Here is a 21369-nt window from a genome sequence, read left to right on the forward strand (position 1 = left end):
GCGTCCGGACGTTTCTCTGGGCCGTCTGGACAACAACTAGGGAACCGACTTTTGTTGAGTTGTAAACTGCGCAAAATCTTTCTAGAATCCAGAAATTACCTTCTTGATGCTCGTGATACTAATACTTGTCATATTAAGGCCATTTCCATATTGAATAAATAATCTCTGAATATTCTGAAGACTCTGAATAATTATGGCGTCCCTGTTTCAGTAGTACACTAATATGGAAGTGATTTTGTCAACGAAATGTAGCCAATAAAACTAATAAACTCCCCCTTTGGCCATTTGGGGACAAAAATCACTTGACCGGTTTAAAAATACAATCCCCGTCTAAAAAATAAAAATACTCCACATTTTTGTCTAAAAAAGACAAAGGGTAAACATAGTATTAAAAACTACAGTTATACAGTACTAAAATCCAAAACAACAAGGATAATAGTAAAGTGTCTCAACTGAAGCTCAAATAACCATAGGAGGAAAGAAAATCCTCAAGGCATCAAGTCAAGTTAAACTGGTCCTTTACCATAAAGATACAGAGAATGTTCCGCATATTGATCTGAATTTGAGCCACTTTAGCTTCTAGCTCCTGAAGCTGAGTATGCAAAGACTAAACACCTTCAGTCACTTGATTCTACAACGCCTGAAACTGATCATCCACATATTGAAATCCTCTAATCAATTGGTCTGCAAGAGGAGTGAGAAGATTCACCACTGAACCTCTAACTGGTGCAGATTTGAAGAATGATGTTACAGAAGGCTTTGCATGAGCTGGGGGAATAAGCTCATCTAAATCCTGAGACATTTGGAATTTGAGCATATGACTTCAACAACAGTTTGTTTTCCAAAGGATCCATCTGTCAGATATTGTGCTGGAAACCGCTGAATGACATATTCCTGAAAAAATTTTAAACAGAAATATTTCCAAACATACCACCACAAAGAAAGATTAGATCATGTTAGTTCCAAAACAATTGTAGTATCATGACAGCTGTCAATTGGATGCCAAAAAAATACAAAAACAAATATAGCAATCCAAATGGCACAGATATATCAATATCAACCCAACACATAGATAGAATAAGATTTTCATGCACAATATCTCAACAAAATATTTCAGTCAATAAATATTCCATTATTCTAAAAAGTATAACAACTTAAAAGAACAAAGGAAATCAAAGAGAATACAATGGAATGAGAAGAGATGTGCAGAGCATGTCAAAATCTCGGGAGAAATCCGCGAGAAAACGCACACAACATGATATGATAAATCAAGAAAAAAAAATGTAGTAGTGTGCGGCTGGCCGAGAAAGTAATGGGCTTGCATCTGGACGTGTTACTCACTTGGCCAGACGGCACACTGCCAGATCAACAATCGACAGAGCCGCGCACGTCCGGACCAAAGAACAGGTTCGTCAAGACGTTTCACACTAGAAGCTAAAAACAGAGAAAAATTTGCAAAAAAATGATTTTCCCTAAAGTTAGCTTTCAGAACACGCATATATATATATATAACTAATAAGACAGTCAAATAGCAATTAAAAAATATGAAAATATATAATTAAAAGTTAAGTATTCAATAAGCACAAATTTTCCTGTAGATAGAAATTTTAAATACATGACTTAAGTTATACTATGCATGTGTGTGTGAAAGCTTTCTCAATAAAGTATGATGCTTGCTAATATGATTTAAAACAACTGAATTTTCTAAACAAGAGATAAATATTCAATGTTAGATTAGTCAAAAGTCAAATCTTATCTTACTAAGGCGCAGTCACCCTCATCTTATACACTCCCCCTAAGAAGCAGCATTTTTTTTTCTTTCACTTAATCCAGTAGTGACCGTCTGTTTCCGCAATGAATTGGTCACTGACTATTTCTATAATGACAAGTTCAATAATATATTTTAAGCACATTCAGCAATGGATCTTTTGAATCCAGATTTTCTGATTTTTTAATGCAGATAAATGATTTTCCCTAAAGTTAGCTTTCAGAACACGCATATATATATATATATATATATATATATATATATATATATATATATATAACTAATAAGACAGTCAAATAACAATTAAAAAATATGAAAATATATAATTAGAAGTTAAGTATTCAATAAGCACAAATTTTTCTGCAGATAGAAATTTTAAATATATGACTTAACTTATACTATGCATGTGTGTGTGAAAGCTTTCTCAATAAAGTATGATGTTTGCTAATATGATTTAAAACAACTGAATTTTCTAAACAAGAGAGAAATATTCAATGTTAGATTAGTCAAAAGTCAAATCTTATCTTACTAAGGCGCAGTCACCCTCATTTGATATACTCCCCCTAAGAAGCAGCATTTTTATTTTTTTTTCACTTAATCCAGTAGTGACCATCTGTTTCCGCAATGAATTGGTCACTGACTGTTTCTATAATAACAAGTTCAATAATATATTTTAAGCACATTCAGCAGTGGATCTTTTGAATCCAGATTTTCTAATTTTTTAATGCTTTACCTATTGCTTGTGCTGCAATCTAGAGAGAATGCCAAAATTTATAGGTTCTAGGTTCAACTAGCGAGTTGGTCAATTTGACCAGCTTACCAAAAAAAAAAAAAAAAAAAATCTCTCACATCATAATTTTTAGAAGCTAAAAATCAGATGGTAAAAAAATGTACCTTAGGGAGCTTTAGATAGTGAACAATTTTTTTATCACATGAGAAAAACAATTATCTAGCATTAAGATGCAACAGGAAAACTTAGCAGATATTAGACATAAACTCTCAATTATATATAAGCATATTCAATCAATGTACAATGAACTGAGATATCAAACAAAAATACATACAATTTCTGAAAAGCTATCAAAATGAAAAATAATAATAATAATAATAAAATTGGGGAGAAGATGCAGAATTTTATTTTATTTACTTATTTATGTTGAAAAAAAAAAGGACAGAAAAACAACAAAGACATGCTATGAGAAAAATAAACAATATCTAGTCCTAGCATGTGAGGTACGAGCAAACCTGGCCTCAGGGAGAGAGGTTCGGGATTACCAAGATAGAAAAGCAATGATGTGCTTTCTCTGTCATCCTTATAAAATATTTGCAGAAATTTTCTCATGACAACAAGAGAAAATCTGGGGATAGAAAATATGATTCCTCAAACGGAATGCAAGGCATGAATAAGATATGACATGATAAATAATGCAATGCAAATATACCTCACATGCATTAGGATTTAGGAACCAAAATCCTAGGCATGGTGTAACTTCACATTTACTAGGTGAATCCACTCCCCTTCAAGAGGTGAATTGGTCTCATTATTCCAGACCCATACCTGCTCGACCCGTTGAGGTGGTTTGCGGGTCTTGTCCATGTTGTCAATTCTTCATAGCATACCTTACATCAGGCTCAGCAACCCCTCATAGCCATGGTTGCTATTAGGTTTCTGCCGCTTTTTCTTGAAATGCCTTGATTTGCTCTTCTTTGGTTTGCCACTTTGATTGGCAGGAACAAACTTCTGTTATCTCCGTTGATGCCGTGGAGCTTGACGTGCCATCGGAGGTAGAGTACTTGATGTAGCTTTTGTTGGCAGCTCCCTTTGAACCTTCGACTTCTGAGCCTGAGGCTATGGACATTTGGGTCGGATATGATCGGCGATGCCGTAGTGATGACAGGTGGACAGGCTTCTTTTGTTTGAATGCTTATTGGCAGTCTCTGCAAAATTAAGGTTAGCATTCTTACAAATAACATTGTCATTACCTTGTATATGTCTCCTATGTGGAGGGACATATTTAAATGAGGAAGGTTTTTCAATTTTACCTTTCCTCGGAGCATCCTACTTAGTCTAAGATCTGTGGGTTTTTAACAGAAAATAATTTGGTCTAATGTGACCAGCCTTCCCACAATTATGACAAGTAGGAACAAACTTACCATGAGCTTGTGTTCCTGAATCTTTGAACTTAGGCTTCACACAATTATTTAAGCAAGAATTTTCAGAGCTATCTAAACAAGCTATATCTACTATCACAAACTTAATAACAAGAGAATTTATTTCAGAATCAAAAGCACCAAAATCATCAACAATTATGCATGGCTTGTTATAATTATCTATATGAATACAAAGCATGCTTTTTAAATTATCACTAGAGAATTTGTTCAAGAGATCTTCAGATTCTTTTAATTTATTCTCAAATGTATCAATAGTGTTAAACAACGTGGTATTCTCAGATTTCAAATAGTCAATCAAAACATGTGATTCAGACAATTGAATGATTAAATACTCTTTTTCTTGCTTAACCTTTTTGAGCTCTTTATTGAAATTTTTAGAATTTTTACTCAATTTAAGAAAATCTCAGAAAGCTCATTATCAGAATTCTCTTCATATAGCTGAGAAGAATTCATAATAAAAGGAGTTAACAAAAATATGGATCATACTCAGGAAATTAATCCAAACACAAGTGTACCTGCTCTGATGCCAATTGAAAAAATGTAGACTCCTAATTTAACGTGTGTTTGTGTGATCAATTGTGCAACAAAATATTAAATGTGGAATTTAAAAGAGACAAATATTTTGTTGACGAAGTAGAAACTCTTATAAAGAGAAAAACCACTCTGGGGCAGCAAACTCAGGAAATCTACTATTTAGAAAACAAAACTAGTTACAAAGAACTCGTACTCACATACCTGTTATACAGTAGTCATACATTTAACTCTAACACGTACCTATACGTGAACGCTTCCCAACCAGGTCTCCTACTTGAAGGGGTCTTCAATGGACTCCTTTAGCTTATGGCTTCTCCTTAAGCTAGACTTCAATGGTTGATCAAATCACAAGAACCACCATAAGAGAGCTAGCAAATCTAACAATCTCTGCTTAAATACCATCTCTTAGTACACTGGAATTCACTGCCGAATTATGCAAATAATATAAGCCTAGAGACCTCTATTTATAAGCTTTAGAAGACCTAATACAATATTGATTAGGAGTTCTTTGGGCGACGTCCGGACTTAGAAAGAGAGCGTCCGGACGGCAAGCAGCAACCGACTTTCATAATGTGTTTCTTCATTAAACTACAGTCTCCGCATCTGGACGATGTTGCCCTAGTGTCCGGATGGTTGCAAGTTGTCTTCACCAACCATGTCTGCTGAGCTGTTCAAAATCTTCTCGAACACTAATAGGCGTTCGGACGTTTCTCTGGGCCATCCGGACGGCAACTAGGGAACCGACTTTTGTTGAGTTGTAAACTATGCAGAATCTTCATGGAATTCAGAAATTACCTTATTGATGCTTGTGACACTGACTTGTCATATTAAGGCCATTTCCATATTGAAAAAATAATCTCTGAATATTCTGAAGACTCTAAATAATTACGGTGTCTTTGTTTCAGTAGTACACTAATATGACAATGATTTTGTCAACATAATGTAGCTAATAAAACTAACAAATTCAATCACAAAACACTAAAAAAAAAAAGAACTTTTATCTCATATTAGAACACTTTTTTAAATAAAAAAACCAAAAAATACTCTCCAAAACATATTAACAAAGGTTTAAAATTGGTATTTTACCCAATAAACATCCAAAAAGACTTTCAAGAGATAATGAGTCTACTTTGGCTATGACAAAGGTGATAATTAAGAGAGTTATGTTCATAACTTAATTCAATTAGAGTCAGTGAGAAGTAGGGGTATTGGCGTACTGCTAGGGGCGGAGCCACCTTAAAGGGTGGGGGAATCTTCGTCAACCCAAATTTCTTAAAAAGCCTCTAAAATATATGTTTTTACGAGTATTTTCATTGCAATATTTTTTTTTTCACACGCCAATTTTTTTTAAAAAAAAAAAGTTTTTTCTTCCCATTCCCTCAAGCTCTAGTTCTGCTCCTGTTGGTAATTTGTGCTCGTGTGTTAGGTTTGGGTCATATCAAGACATGTGTATAAGACAATATATGTCAACTCTAAACCAACTCATTTAATTAAATTGGTCAGACCCTTCGACCCTAACCTGCTAATTTCATGTTGGGTTCGCAGGTCGTGTAAAAAATTTTCAGCCCTAAACATCGTGTCAGGTTTGGGTTGTGTCGAGTTAAGTGTACTATATGATAAAATGTCTCACATCATCAAGAGATAAATGACTTGAGGACTTTATAAGCCATTGTGTCTCCTCCTCTCTCAATGCATCTTTTGAGAATGAGTAAGGCCCATGAACTTTTACATGGTATCAGAGCAGGTTTTTTGGACGATGATGAGCCTTTCCCTCTCGATGTTGAACACGTGTTTGGCTAAAAGTTGCCATACGTGAGGGGGCGTGTTAAAGTGTCTCACATCGCCCCTCAATTTTTCTTTTTCCCTCCTAATTTTTTTTTTTTTTTTTTTAAAAAAAAAAATGGTTAAATACCTTATTGGTATATGAATTTTCAGTGTTTTTAAATTTAGTACCTCAGTTTTGTTTTGTATCATAGGTGGTACCTGAATTAGGGGTAAAAACTCCTTTGGTACCTCTGTTAGATTTTTCGTCCAAATTTTAATGGCTCGCCACGTATCAACCGCTGAAGTTGACTAGTGGCACTATATAAAAATAAAAAATAAAAAATAAAAAAATCCTTAAAAAATAATTAAAATTTTAAAAATTTTAAAAAAAAATTTTTAAAAAAAAGAAAGAAAGAGAGAAAGAAGAGCCACCGGCCATCCCCATTTTGGCCAAAGGGGTGGTTCGGCCATCCCCATGGGCAAACCCTCAATTTTTTTTTTTAGGGCTTTGGCCATTGGGGGTAGGGGTGGTTCGGGCACCCCTTAACCAGGCCGGCCGAACCATCCCCGTAGCCCATGGGGGTGGTTCGGCCAACCCCAAGGGCCGAAACCAAGGACGGAGCCAGAAAGTATTTTGAGCAGGGGCCAAGGCATTTTTGAACCAAAAAAAAAAAATTGTTAAACAAAAGTAATTATAGGAAATAAGGGTTTCATAATACATCAAATTTCATCCAAAACACCAATTAAAATGGAACCCGCCGTTTTTTTGAATTCCGAAAATCATCTATGATTGAATCTATGCTAATTGTAGCAGCAACTTCTCTTTCGATATACACCATTAAAGAATCCGTTAGAAACTCATCTTCAATTTTGTTGCGAAGCCTAGTTTTGACAATGTTCATAGCTGAAAATGCTCATTCTGTAGTTGCGGTAGAAACAGGAAGAGTAAGCACAAGTACAATAACTCGAAAAACAAGTTGGTAGATAGCTGATTTTCCGGTACTAACCAACCATTGGCACAATTCAGAAATATTTGACAGTGCTTGGAAACTCGAATGTTGAACTACATTATGCTTATAATGGTTAAGTTCTATTTCCAACTGTTCCTTTTCAAGATCAGTAAAATCTTGCGGATAAAACTTGTTTACTAACTGACAAATATCATCAATTCTAAAAGATTCACGTGCGGCTCGAGGATCAAGAGCTGAGCCGAGAATAAGCAACTCCACTGCATGCTCACTAAATCGGCGATTTAATTCTTGCAATTGAGAATCTATAGAGGCACAAAAAATATCCACTCGATAATGTTGCTCAATTGTAAAGTCGGCTTGTTGATGGCGAGCTCGACCTCGCCTCTCAACATAACGGGCATTCATATCTGGGACATCTATATTGCGTTTCTCGCAAAATGACTTTACATTGGTAAGTAAATCATCCCATTTATCATCTCTATATTGTTGGATATATGCTTTAGTTGATGAAACAAGATTCATAGCACTTAAAATGTCTTGAGATTTTGATTGCAATTCTTGACATAGATGATTAGTAATCTGCATCGTTTCTTTCATGAGATGCAATATGAAGACAAATTCAAATGAAGTCATTACCTGATAAACTGAATCTGCTTCTGCTCGTTGGGAAGAAGTAGTTCCCACATCAATGATTTTAAGAATAACTTCACAAGCTGGACTAAAAATTTTGATCAAGCTAGAAACTGATCTCAAGTGAGAACTCCAACGAGTATCTCCAGCCCGTTGTAAAGTACTAATTTGATTAAGTCCCCTTCCACTCTCAATCTCATTAATTTCCATCAGGTAAGCAATTTCAGCAGTTTGAGAAATCTGCAATTCTTCAAATTGATTGCATGAGGCACAAACAATATTGACAATAGAATTCAAATTAGTGAAAAATTGATGAACAAGAATAACTTCTTTTGATGCCGCCACTAATGCCAATTGCAAACGATGTGCGAAACAATGAATATAGTAGGCATATGGACAATCATTTGAAATCAAAGCTTGCAACCCATTCCACTCACCTCGCATGTTACTTGCACCGTCATATCCTTGCCCTCGAATATTTTCAATGGCTAACTTATGTTGAGACAATACAAAATATATACCCTTTTGTAGGGTTGGTGCCGCGGTATTAGCGACATGAACAAGCCCAAAAAAAGGTTCCCGCACAAAACCATCTTTGTCGACAAATCTTAAAACTATAGTCATTTGCTCTTTCATTGACTCATCACGAGCTTCATCAACCATTATGCAAAACTTTGCATTACCAATTTCTTTGCGAATTGTCTCTTTCACTTTGGTTGAAAAAATATGTAAAATTTCTTTCTGTATCATTGGTGATGTATAAGAGGCATTTTTTGGAGCTTTAGCTATTACTTCAGCAATCTGTTCATTATATGAAACCATTAAATTCAATATTTCAAGAAAATTTCCACGATTCGTTGAATCCACACTTTCATCCCGACCTCTAAAAGCAACACCTTGAAATGCAAGCATTCGAACAACATCAATTGAGGCTTTTAACTGCAATCGATTGTTTGCAATTTGTTCAGAAGTGAAATTTTCAAACACATTTTGGATGTGTTGAGACTGGTTCTTCAAGTCTTCGTATGACCTCTCAGCAATTCTGTGAAATGAATTAGGATCTTTTCCTATATGATTGAGAAAAGCACAATTTTTTCCATCTCTAACTTTCTTCCAACTCTTGAATCCATCTATAGTGAATACACGTTGCGTAGGATGCCCAGATGGCTTATTAAAGAGAAAGCATGGTAGACAAAATGCTGCATCTTTTTCGCGCGAATATTCAAGCCATGAAGGAAATAGATTGTACCACGAAGGTTGAAAGCTACGAAGATGATTTTTATCTCCAGATTTTGGGTAATGTGGGAGGATTATTTGGTACGGACTAGCTTTAATGTAAGCTCGTCGAATTTCATCCCGTTGATTAACATTATACTCCCATATCTGACGACGCAATCCAGGATCAAACTCTAATGAACTAATATCAAATTCATTTACATCAACTCTTCGAGATTTTTTAGAAGAATTTTCAGAAACTATGATATCAGAAGTTGGCGATGATGCATCACTAACATTGGCATTTGAACTTTGTGCATTTTTTCTTTTGAAAAAGTCAAGTATTGTATTTGGCTTTCCCATCATCTACAAATAAATTTACATGGTTATATTGGAGTCTTTAGAAAAGCAAGAAAAAATATTTGTAAGTTAGCAATTAACAAATTCACATAAAAAACAATAGAATATAATAGCTTCCACATGTCAAATTATCCGATTAATTGTTTAGACTTATAAACTATAATAACTACTATTCTCAATATTTAATAACCATAATATCCAAATTACAATACCACTTATATTAAGAATTGAGCTTTGAAAACTAACCTCAAAAAGCGTGACTTGCGTCGAGTGATTTTGCACCGCTTCTGTGTTGCGATATAAATGATGTACTGTGTCATAAAAATCAAATTAAATCAACAATTTCCAAAATTAAAATTTTATAATATTGTAAAGTAAAAACTGAAAAAAATAATAAAAAAAATCGTCAACAAGAGATTCAATAATCACTGAACAAACCATTTAAGCTATTTAATAATTCTCACCCTTACCCAATTTTTCTTTTTTAATTAACCCATTAACTCTACTTAAACTACTCTTCCGATCCACAACTTCTAAGCTATCATTCACAAATATCATGATTCAATAAGACAAAGCTCACTTTTTTTAAAGGGTTAAAATTTTCTCAAATTTTAAATACCACTTTAAACATTATAATAATTTATCAATAATACAAATAATCATTCTCAATTTTTTCAACTTCTCCCGTTTCCGGAGGAAAAGTTGGTGGTTTTGAACTTTAAGTTTTTCTCAATTTTAAACTAAGTCTTTTATTTAGAAGAGGCTAGAGAAGAAGACAAATTTCTTCTTAAACAGTGCAAAACCGAGAAAAGAAAAGAAGAATTTGTCTTCCTTTTTGTTTTTGACTTCTTGTCTTTTATTTGGACTTTTCTTGGTTTCTACATTCTACGAGTTGGCCAGGCGAGTTAAAAACTTATTTAATTTTTTCTTCAATTTGTCTGACTTCTTGTCTTCTTCTCTAGCCCCTTCTAAGTTCTTCCCTTCTTGGCTTCTCTTTTCTCTAGACTTTCAAATTCTTCCAAACAGTGAGTCTTCCGACTCTTCCTCTTCCCGTTTTCAGTTCTCCCCAATTCATGTTTCAGTTTTCTTCTTCTTTCTTAAGTTCTTCACCATATGACCGGAAAAATTGAAGAAAAAATTAGGGATTTGAGAACTTACAGTGATATTGCGCTGGCTACGTTACAGAAGAAGCACAAATCGGTTGTTTTCCCAGACTCTACCCATTGATGGGCAATAGATCTATTCTCCCACCTGGTGCTGTGCTTGGCCGTGGAGTTTGATTTAGCGTGCAGTGAGTTTAGGATTTGGAGGAGAGTACTGAGTAGTGGAGAAGGTATTCTTGTTTTAGTGTTTTTTTTTTTATTATTAAATATTAAAAATTCTTGATTCAGTTGTTTGGCTAGAAAATTGCTTGACGGTGGCATTTGATGTTTATAGCAAATCTGTAGATTGAAGAGGGCCTTTTTTTTTTTTTCTTTTTTTTTTTAGGGTTATTTGGTTAGGCAAAATATTTAATTGGGTAAGGGCCAACATCATTTGAGAAGGGGCCAATGGGCTAGAATTGTTTTTTTTTTTTTTTTTTTTCATCCTTATAAATTTTTTTTTTCAAGAAATTGGGGGGGGGGGGGCATGGCCCCTGCCGGCCCCCCCCTCCTCCGTCTCTGGCCGAAACCCATATATATAGTTTGCCAACCACCCCATGGCCCCCCTTGGCCACCATGGGGGTGGCTTTTTTTTAAAAAAAAATTATTGTTTTATTATTTTTAATTATTTTTTAAACATTTTTTTTTTATGTAGTGCCACATGTGAACCTCAGCGGTTGATACGTATCGAGCCATTAAAATTTGGACGGAAAATCTAACAAATGAATTTTTACCCCTAATTTAGGTATCACCTATGATACAAAATAAAACTGAGGTACTAAATTTAAAAACACTTAAAACTCAAGTACCAATGGGGTATTTAATAATAATAATAATAAAAGGTTTTATCTTCCCATTCCCTCAAGCTCTAGCTCTACTCCCGTTGGCAATTTATACTCGTGTGTTGGGTTTGGGTCATATCAAGACATGTGTATAAGACTATATATGTCAAATCTAAACCAACTCATTTAATTAAGACCCCTCAACACTAACCTGCTAATTTCATGTTGGGTTCGCAAGTCGTGTAAAAAATTTTCAGCCCTAGATATCGTGTTAGGTTCGGGTTTTGTCGAGTTAAGTGTACTATATGATAAAGTGTCTCACATCGCCAAGAGATACATGACCTCGGGACTTTATAAGACATGGTGTTCCATCCTCTTTCAAGGTGTCTTTTGAGAATGAGTAAGATCCATAAACTTTTACACTATATATGTCAACCCTAACCCTAACCCGAACCATCAACCGTAACCCACTAATTTATTGTTGGTTTCGTGAGTCATATAAAAAATTGTCAATACTAGTGAGAAGTTGGTTGATAACAGCTAGAGTGTTACCCAATTTTTAATATAAGGGTATAATTGAAATTTTACAGTCCAATAAGGGGTATAATCGACTGTTTAAGTCATGCGTATTACACCAAACTCATTTTTCGTCTAATAGAAAATCCTAAACGAGAGAGAACAAAGTGAAATGAATAGCATGTATTGTTTTTTTAGATGAATGATTAATTCTATTGAAGAAAACCATTGAACCAAAAAGATAAGATCAATCTTATGCAATAGGATTACAACACATTTTTAAGTTGATTATTTCCTTGGTATACACGGCTTTTCTCTAACTAGCTCTATCAGTTGTTATCAATGGCTCTAGCTTCTTTATCTTTATCAGATGGATGCATGATAACTTGATCAGATGGAATTCTTTTCCTCATCACTTTGCTCTTCTAACCGAGTCCTATCAAGATAATGTGAGCCAACAGAAATGAAGTTATTGCAAGTGACTACAAGTTTAGGCCAAAGTAGCTAGATATGACCGCATGCATGTATCCCATTACACAACAAAACTTGTAGTCAGGGGCGAAACCACCCTCTTAGCTTTGGGCCAAGTTCTGAGGGAAGAAATTTATAATAAAATTGATGGAGGGAATAAGAGACATAAAGATTTATGGTTTGGTCTATGATGTATGTCTACAGGACACTACCAAAAAAAAGGGAATTATCGACGGTTTTTTTATAGACGGTTTCAAAAACTGTCTATAAAAAAAAAATTGTGGACGTTTTTTGGTTAAACCGTCGGGAAAAAAAAAACGGACGGTTTAGTAAAACCGTCCTTAGAAACAGGGACGGTTTTATTAAAACCGTTCGTAATTATAAAATTACAGACGGTTTCAAAAAACCGTCTGTAAAAATATATTGACGGTTTTGATAAAACCGTCCGGAATTAGGAATTCCGAACGGTTTTTTTAAAACCGTCTATACTATTTATAGACGGTTTTATCAAAACCGTCGAAACCCTAGATCTAAAATTAGAAAAAACCAAATTAACCCGCGTGATATCATCTTGCTAGGACAGTACGCGCGTCTCTCTCTCTCTCAGAGTCTCTCCAGAAAATTCAGCAAATCCGGCACTCTCTCTCTCTCAGAGTCTCTCACACCCGGCCGCCGGCCCTCTTCCTCCCCCCTTCTCCGGTGCTATCTGTCACTCAGTCCGGCGCTCTCTCCCTACGCCGGCTCTCTTTCGAGCTCGCTCACTAGCTCGGCTAGCTTGTAGTCGATCCATCCGGCCCCTCTCTCTGGAAGTCGATCCCGGCCAGCCTAGCTTCCTCTTCTTCTTCGGCGACGCCCCCAAACGTCTCAGCTAGCCCGGGAGCCAAACCTAGCCGCCGGCCCTCTTCCGCCCGGTTTAAAGGTATTTTTTCAATTTTTTGCTCAGTTTTTGCAATTTTTATTTTTAACCTTTTAAATTTGTAATTCGGTTCACCATTAGTCTTTAATGTTGTTGTTAGTGCGAATATATGTAATAAAATTTTATAAAACTGGATGAAAGCCAAAACAAAGGCAAATAGGGGGAAAATCTGATGAAAATTCTAAGAGGCTAAGAAAATTTGTTAAGCATGAACCGTACACTGAGAAGGCATAGGAATTTGGAGGGATTTCGATGCCCAAAACACAACCATGCATGTGTTGATCAATACAAGAATATATATACATATAGTGCAAAAGCTGGCTGAAAATTAGGTATTGTTTCAGGTGGGATGGACCAGCTAAACCTAGTTCTTCTGGTGTTTAAAAAAATAAAAAGAAGAAAAAAGGATACAATTAAATTAGCATTTCCCACACCTTGCATGTGAGCTAAATAATGGGACTTATTTCATTTATGGTGTTCAAACTTTGAAGTCCAAAACACCTGCCACAACCCAAAAGTTCATTTATCATTAAAGAGGTAAAAGTCATGAAAAAATGTTCATTAAAAAGTGGCATTTATCCGTTTATGTTTTTTTTAATAAATCACTTACCATTAAAAAAAAAAGAAAAAGAAAGAAAAACCCACAGAATTATGTAGTGCAATGCTTCATGTCCAAAAACATCTGATCTGCTAATGATTGTCACTTGAAACAATGACCTCATCACAAACTAGTCCATTTTTCACATGGCTAAAAAGCAGAGACAGACAAGAACTTCAGCTGGTCTTATTTCCACCATGCAATCTTCAAGCCTGAATGAACTCAATTGGGCCATGTAGATGAGGAAACTCCACCAAACAATATTGTGCAAATCCAACATAAAACCCAAGAGATTCTCCCTAACGTGAGAGTTGCAGAAACAGAATAAACATGCAGACGTGACAAGTGCCCACATTAAAGAAGTAAAAGATTTGAATGTATCTAACAAAAAATAAACACATCTGGATATAGCATGTAGAAAAACAGAGACACTCATATACTCATACACATGTAACACATCCACTAAACCCAGCAACTTGATGAGGTTCCAATTGACTGAATACTAACATACAAATGTATATATACATACAGAAGAATTGTAGAAGTATAACATGAGAGTGGATTAGACCCATTTCAAAAAACAAAAAAGAAAAAAAAAAGTAAAAGATTAGACCTTAAATTTGTGTTTAATTTTAAAATTGAAGTCTCTAATATATAGACACATGAAAGCAAACATGTATTAACTTTCCATAAAATACCTAGATTGTTTACATCATTAAACAACCTTAGTCCCACTGGACAACTTTTTGGCTACCAAGTTGACTGTTATGAGTATGATATATGTGTTTGGAGTTACCCGGCTTTCCCAAACGTACATATTTAATAATCACACCTTAATACGTTTATTCTAATTAACTATATGGGTTAGACTGGAATCAATTAAACGTTTACTCATATATAATTTCTCATTCCACAACGAATATGAAGGCTATTAAATGGTTTGTCCCTTTCCCTTCCTATTATTAAATTCACAACTCCAATCCCTTTGAAACGTCACCCTCCCCACTTCAATTTTTTGCTTTATTGCATTCAATTTAAAGATGTACAAATGATGTTATATTATTTAAATTTGTGTACATTATATCACCTTTTTTTAAAAAAAAAAAAAAAATTAAATCATGTATAGACCGGACATGATCATATTTATATTAAATTTGTAAAATTTAATCTGAATTATGAAATACAACTTCTCAATTTAATATCTTTACTTTAAGATATACACAACATTGAGGTGTTAATTTTCTTTTTTGTTATTTATTATAAAAGAGTAATTTTTCTTTTGAGGTGTTAAAATTGCATTGGTCGAGAACAGAGAACCCCACACACATTGTTTCACCCAATACCTGCATTACACGGAAATATCTTTTTATTTTTTTATTATTTTATTGCCTTTTGAACCTCCTCATGTTTTGCCTTTGGCTTGTTTATTAAATTCTAGAACAGAGTGACTGGAAAGGTGAGTGGTGTGTAGAAGTAAAAGATGGAGCAATTGAATGAATAGCTTCTTGTTTGGAGCTCGTTTGGGGTTTGAATTTTGAACTAGGGTTTTTACATATTCATCACATATTTTTAAGGCATGGACAAATAATATATTAGAGCATAGCCAATTCTCTAGGAAAGTTTTACTATAGAGTTAACAAAAATAATCTTTAATTACTATATAAGCCGAATAAGAATGCTTGCGAAATGAGTAATTTTTATTAACTTGTTATCTCCCAACAAAAAAAGTTAATATATGCATGTACGTATTATTAAAACAATAGAGTTCTTTGCATGTAGGACAAGTTAAGAGGTAAGAACATTGAGAAGCACATCCCCTATAAGGCCAAATACTTAGGTACTCTTGAGTTATCTTAACCTGAAATATTTGGATTATTTTGTGATGTAGTTAGAAAGATGGACAAGAGTTGGATGAAGTTGCCGCGAAGTTCGCGAGAGTATATTCCCGGGGTTATAACGTTTGTGAAATTTGCACGTGAACATTCGAATAGAAAATGGGTCATTGTGTGTCCCTGTAAGAAGTGTTTGTTGGGCAAATCATGGTCCAGTGAAGTTGTATTTGCCCATTTAACGTCAGGCGCCGGGATTATTGAGGGTTACACTGAGTGGATAATGCATGGGGAATCACTTGTCCCTTCCATTGATAACGAGACAACATATGAAGCTCCCAGGACGGTTCAAGTGGATAGCATTCCACTACATGGGGGGTCCAGTAGGATGCAAGACATGCTTAATGACGTTTTTGCGATGCACGATGTTTGTGTAGAAGTCGGTGGGTCTCAAGTGGAAGCCGAAGTCGAAACCGAATCTGTGGATGCTGAAATTGAAGACTCTAACATGGGAGCAAATAAGTTTGAAGAATTGCTAAAGGATGCCGATACACCACTCCATGAAAATACCAAACATAGCAAATTGGCAGCTATTGTGCGTTTATATAGCATTAAGTGTATGGGCGGTTGGAGCAATACATCATTCTCCATGTTGCTCGAATTCATCAATGAGCTGATGCATCCAAATGCAAGTTTGCCTAAAGACACATACAAGGCGAAAAAGTACTTGAAGGATTTGGGCCTTGAGTATGAGAAGATATCGGCTTGTCGCAAAGGTTGTATGTTGTTTTGGAGGAAAAATGAAAAGTTGGACAAATGTACATTCTGCAATGAGTCCAGGTGGAGGATGACTTTACTAATGAAGATGGGTCGACAAAAAGTTTGAAAAAAAAAGCCGGTCAAAGTGTTGCGTTGGTTTCCTCTAATACCAAGGCTGCAGAGGCTGTTTATGTCACATCATACATCGCCACATATGAAGTGGCACGCTCAAGGCCGTACAAAAGACGGTGTGTTGAGGCATCCGGCCGATGAAGAAGCATGGAAGGCATTCGATTCACGTTACCAAGTATTCACATCAGACCCGCGAAATGTGAGGCTAGGTTTAGTGTCAGATGGCTTCAATCCTTTTGGGAACATGTCCTCTAGTCACAGTACTTGGCCGGTAATGTTAGTACCCTACAATTTGCCTCCTTGGATGTGCATGAAGCAACCGTATTTTATGTTAAGCTTGATTATCCCTGGTCCGAGTGCACTAGGACAGAATATAGATGTGTATCTAGCGCCCCTTATAAGTGAGTTGAAAAAACTATGGGAAGTAGGGGTAAAAACTTTTGATGTAATATCGAAAAAATATTTCACAATGCGTTCGGCCTTGATGTGGACGATAAATGATTTTCCGGCATATGGTGATTTGTCAGGTTGGAGTACACATGGCCGGAAACCATGTCCTTGTTGTAGGCATGAAACACAGTCAACGTGGCTAACTTATGGTAAAAAATTCTGCTTTATGGGACATAGGCGATGGTTGCCTCCGGATCATCCATGGAGAAGAAACAAGAGACGATTCAACGGTGCGCAGGAACTGGGTGGTCCCCCCGAAGTGCCAGATGGCGATGAGATCATGAGACAATTAGACAGTGTTGTGAATCGGGCAAATACATGAGCCACCGGTTGTAGGGTCAGACGATACAACACAAGACCTTAACGAGACACAAGATGGTGTAGATCCTCAGCAATGTGTAGGCCCTGATATGGATTTTGGATCATTAGCACAATCAAGGCCTGAGACTTCATATCATAGCAGTACTTCTCAGGTGCCGCGTATGTTACGGGGTGGAAAAGTTCACACAATAGGTATGGATTATTTTATGTTTGATGATAGTCAATTACTTTGCTAATCTTCTACTAATTTAGTAACAATCAAGTGTAACGTAATCCATTCTATGAGATGCAGATGAGCAGGGTAGAAGGAATGTTAGGACTGTTGGTAGTCCTAAGGAAATATGGCACATACCTAATGGGGAAAGGATAGTGATCCAATTCAATGCCTCATACCAACCAACCGGCCCGAGTAGCGATAAATTTAGAAGAATCTGTGGGAAGATCGTAAGAAATGGTCATTTTATTCAGTTGCATGGTAACTGGAGGAAGTTACCACCAGAAGGGAAGGAAGAGATGTGGCTCGCCCTAACGGTATGAAAAAAATTATATATGGAACTCTAACCTATGCATACCAAAACAATATTTATGTCATCATCAACCATATTTATTACAATTCAAAATTAGAAAATGTATTTTTATAGTTTTGTAGTCTTACATTTCCAATTAAGTTATACCCTCTCATTTGTGTTTAGAAAAAATTCTATATGGAGCCTGTTCACGTCATTGCGAACATAAAAAGGCTAACGTTGATGGACCTTGCAACAAAAAGAAGGCAGTTCAGGCACGAGGTCAAGAAAAGTATGAATTTGCAAGAAACAGATACCGTAGAATCTGTGGTCAGTAGGGCGGTGACAGCGCAAATTTTTGATTTAGAAGACTTGGAAATGCAAGTTGATAGGTGGTTGTCTTCGGCTGATAAGGTATTTTTATATATTGCCTTATTTATTTTGTTAAGAATTCACATATTAACATTACAATTTTTATAGGCGAATTCATTGAAGGCCAAGATGAGTCGTAGCTGCAATGCATTTCTTCACACTCTGGGATCGAAGAGCGTTGCACAGGTTGCACGAGAAATGGTAAAAACAAATTTAAAACGCTCACGGCTTGTAAACACTATAGTAAGATAATAAGGTTATAATTGAGTATGTTAATGATATTGCAGGAGGAAGACACAGGTGAAACCCCGAACCGAGACGATATGTTCATTGCCTCGCATACCAAGAAAGATGGGAACCCTGTGAATGCAACGGCTGGGGAAGCTATGGTAAGTACGTGATAAATACGTATACATTATTCTCCGGTTGAATGTTTTTTTCTTTATATATATATATATTTTAACCTTTTGTCCACTTGAGAAAAGATTGAAAATGTTTTTATCTATATGTTTTGTGCAGGCGAAGATAAGGGCAATTATCGAACATCAGTCGCCTTCAGAACGCTCAAGTTCACAGGGGTCGGTATATTGGTTGCACAACGATGCGTGCGCACAAGTGCTAGGACGGGAACATGCCGGACGTGTACGCAGGTTGGGGCTAGGGCCGACTCCCAGTAAATCCACCTCTTATTCCTTCGAACAAGGATCAATATCTAGTGCGCCTACTCCCAGGGAAATAGAGATGGCTGCTGAGGGGAACGCTTGAAGAATTTGTGCGAAGAGCAAAACACCAAATATGCAGCGCAACAGGAAGAGTTGGAAAGTGTCAAACGTATGGTAGCCATGATTATGGTGGGAAAAGTACCGTCAACGGAAAACAATCAAGAAGGTGATGTCTAATTGTCATTGCCAGATTTAGGTATCAAATTTTTTTGGGTTTTAATTAGGTATTTGGACTTGAATTTTGTTGTCGTTGTAATTGAATTTAATGTATGATATGTAAGTAGACTATTGTGAAAATTTGAATTTGGATTTGGATGTTGGATTGGATATGGATATGGATATGGATGATGTTGGATTTTGGTTTTGGATGATGTTGGATGTTGGATTTAGATTTGGAAATGAATTTGGATTTAGATGTTACAGGATTTTGTATTAAGAAATTTTCTATTAAATAAAATTTTATTTTATTTTTTCAGATAATTTCCAGACGGTTTGGGCCCAAACCGTCTACAATAAATTACAGACGGTTTGGGCTCAAACCATCTAGAACCATTTGCGGACGGTTTTGGTCCAAACCGTCTAGAAATGGTTCTCGACGATTTGGACAAAACTGCCTGCAATTCCGGACGGTTTTGCCCAAACCGTCGCTAACCATAATTAGCAACGCATTTTCGTGGACGGTTTTAAACCGTCCAAAAAAAACCATCTGGAATTGATTGCAGACGGTTTTTCTGCATTTCTGGACGGTTTTAAACCGTCTAGAATTTGCGTTTTTTTTGTAGTGGGATAAAGCCGTAAGGCTATATTTTACTTTTATTCATTTGATGATGTTACAAAACAAAAGACTTCTATTTATATAAGAATTAATTGGGGTGGGAGTAATGCTATAAGGAGGACATGAGTCCTCCCAAAATTGATGTGGTAGGCTTTTGAAATCACATTAGATGTGTGATGGATTATTACTGGATTTTGATCCAATTGTGATTTTAAAAGTTATATTAATTTTAGAAGAACTCAAAGAAAACATAGGTCATCCTTATAACACTACTCTCGAAGTACTAGATACGTATGGTAATCAAATCAATCATATTTGATTACCACTAAATCTAATTACAATCAATAATCAAATCTTTGAAATTAAATTCCATAATATAATTCAACACCGGCCCTCCAATTTTTTTTAAAAAAAAATCACCAAAAAATTTTAAAAAAATCTTAAATTTTAGGTATTTAATTTTATGAAATAGACCCTCCAAATATTTATCCCCCAATTTAATTTTTTTTAGTTGGGAAAATTACATTTTAGCCCCCCAAATTACCATTTGTTTTACAACTAGTCCCACAAACCGTCAATACTTCGACTTCGGCCCCCCAAACTACTAAAACCTTTAAAAAATGCATCATTTGACAAAATATCCCTATATTACCCCTGCCATGTATCATTTTTCAATTAAAAAATAAAATAAAAATTAAAAACTAAAAAAACCAAATTTTTTATTTTTATTTTTATAAAAAGAAAAGAGGGTGTTTGGGGGTGGTTGCCACCGAGGAGGAGGGTGGCTCGCAGGCTACCTTGGCCCCTAGGGGTGGTCGCGCACCTCCCCCCGACTCCCTAGAGGTGGCTTTCGGTCCACCCCGAAATCCATTTGGGGTGGCCATAAAGCCACCCTTGGCCATTTGGGGTAGCTGCGCTGCCACACCTGGCCCCTGGGGGTGGTTGCACGCCACCCCTGACCCCCTTAAGAGTGGCTTTTGGGCTACCCTGAAATTCATTTGGGTGGAGTGGCCCAAAAGCCAGCCCCGGGCCACTGGGGGTAGCAACATGGCCACACCCCGCCCCTGGGAGGTGCAAGGGTGGCCTGGAAGCCACCCTTGACTCCTGTGGCGACTTGCAGGCCACCCCATTTTTCTTATTTTTTTATTAAAAATAAAAAATAAAATTGATGTTTTAGTTTACTTTTTCTTTTTACGTTATTTTTTAATTGAAAAATGACACGTGGCAGAAGTCATATGAGGATATTTCACCAAATGGGGTCTTTTTCAAAGGTTTTGGTAGTTTGGGAGCTAGAGTTGGAGTGTTGGCAGTTTATAGGGCTAGTTGCAAAACGAGTAATAATTTAGAGAGCTAAATTATAATTTTTCCTTTTTAGTTTATCTCCCCAATTTTTTAAAATTTTAGTTCCGCCCCCGCATGGGGCCCAATACTATTATTATTAGGCTTCAGCTTCTTGACTAAACTCTTGTGTATGCCAGGAGAAAAGCCTACACATAAAAAACTAGAAATGGTAGATATAATGAATTTAATTCAAACTAAACGCAAAATATAAATGGGTCATGCATGGTTGGGATATGAAGTAACTAAATTTGACATCTTTGCACCTCCATCGCCTGAGATTGAAAAGTTAGTTGGGTGCATGAATGCGCGCGCCGCTGAAAAAG

At 36.0% G+C, this 21369-nt stretch overlaps 1 protein-coding gene across 1 annotated transcript; it reads right to left on the minus strand.

Annotated features, from left to right (window-relative positions):
* Positions 1-7152: 7152 nt before the first annotated feature.
* LOC133876084 (uncharacterized) lies at positions 7153-9972 on the minus strand. The gene is made up of 4 exons (XM_062314377.1): positions 9916-9972; positions 9661-9725; positions 8277-9364; positions 7153-8087 (listed from the first exon to the last, which is right to left on the minus strand). The coding sequence occupies exons 1-4, from the start codon at positions 9970-9972 to the stop codon at positions 7153-7155; spliced, it is 2145 nt and encodes a 714-aa protein (XP_062170361.1).
* Positions 9973-21369: the final 11397 nt, after the last annotated feature.

Source organism: Alnus glutinosa, chromosome 8 (genome assembly GCF_958979055.1).
Source record: "Alnus glutinosa chromosome 8, dhAlnGlut1.1, whole genome shotgun sequence".
NCBI classification, from domain to species: Eukaryota; Viridiplantae; Streptophyta; class Magnoliopsida; order Fagales; family Betulaceae; genus Alnus; species Alnus glutinosa.

What these genes read in the sequence shown, in the direction of transcription:
- LOC133876084 (XM_062314377.1), bottom strand. Translation starts at nt 9,972, where the DNA reads ATGATATTTGTGAATGATAGCTTAGAAGTTGTGGATCGGAAGAGTAGT. An exon ending in CGCAAGTCACGCTTTTTGAG is followed by an intron (nt 9,365 to 9,660) that starts GTTAGTTTTCAA and finishes AAATGCACAAAG; the next exon opens with TTCAAATGCCAATGTTAGTG. An exon ending in CGGTGCAAGTAACATGCGAG is followed by an intron (nt 8,088 to 8,276) that starts GTGAGTGGAATG and finishes ATCAATTTGAAG; the next exon opens with AATTGCAGATTTCTCAAACT.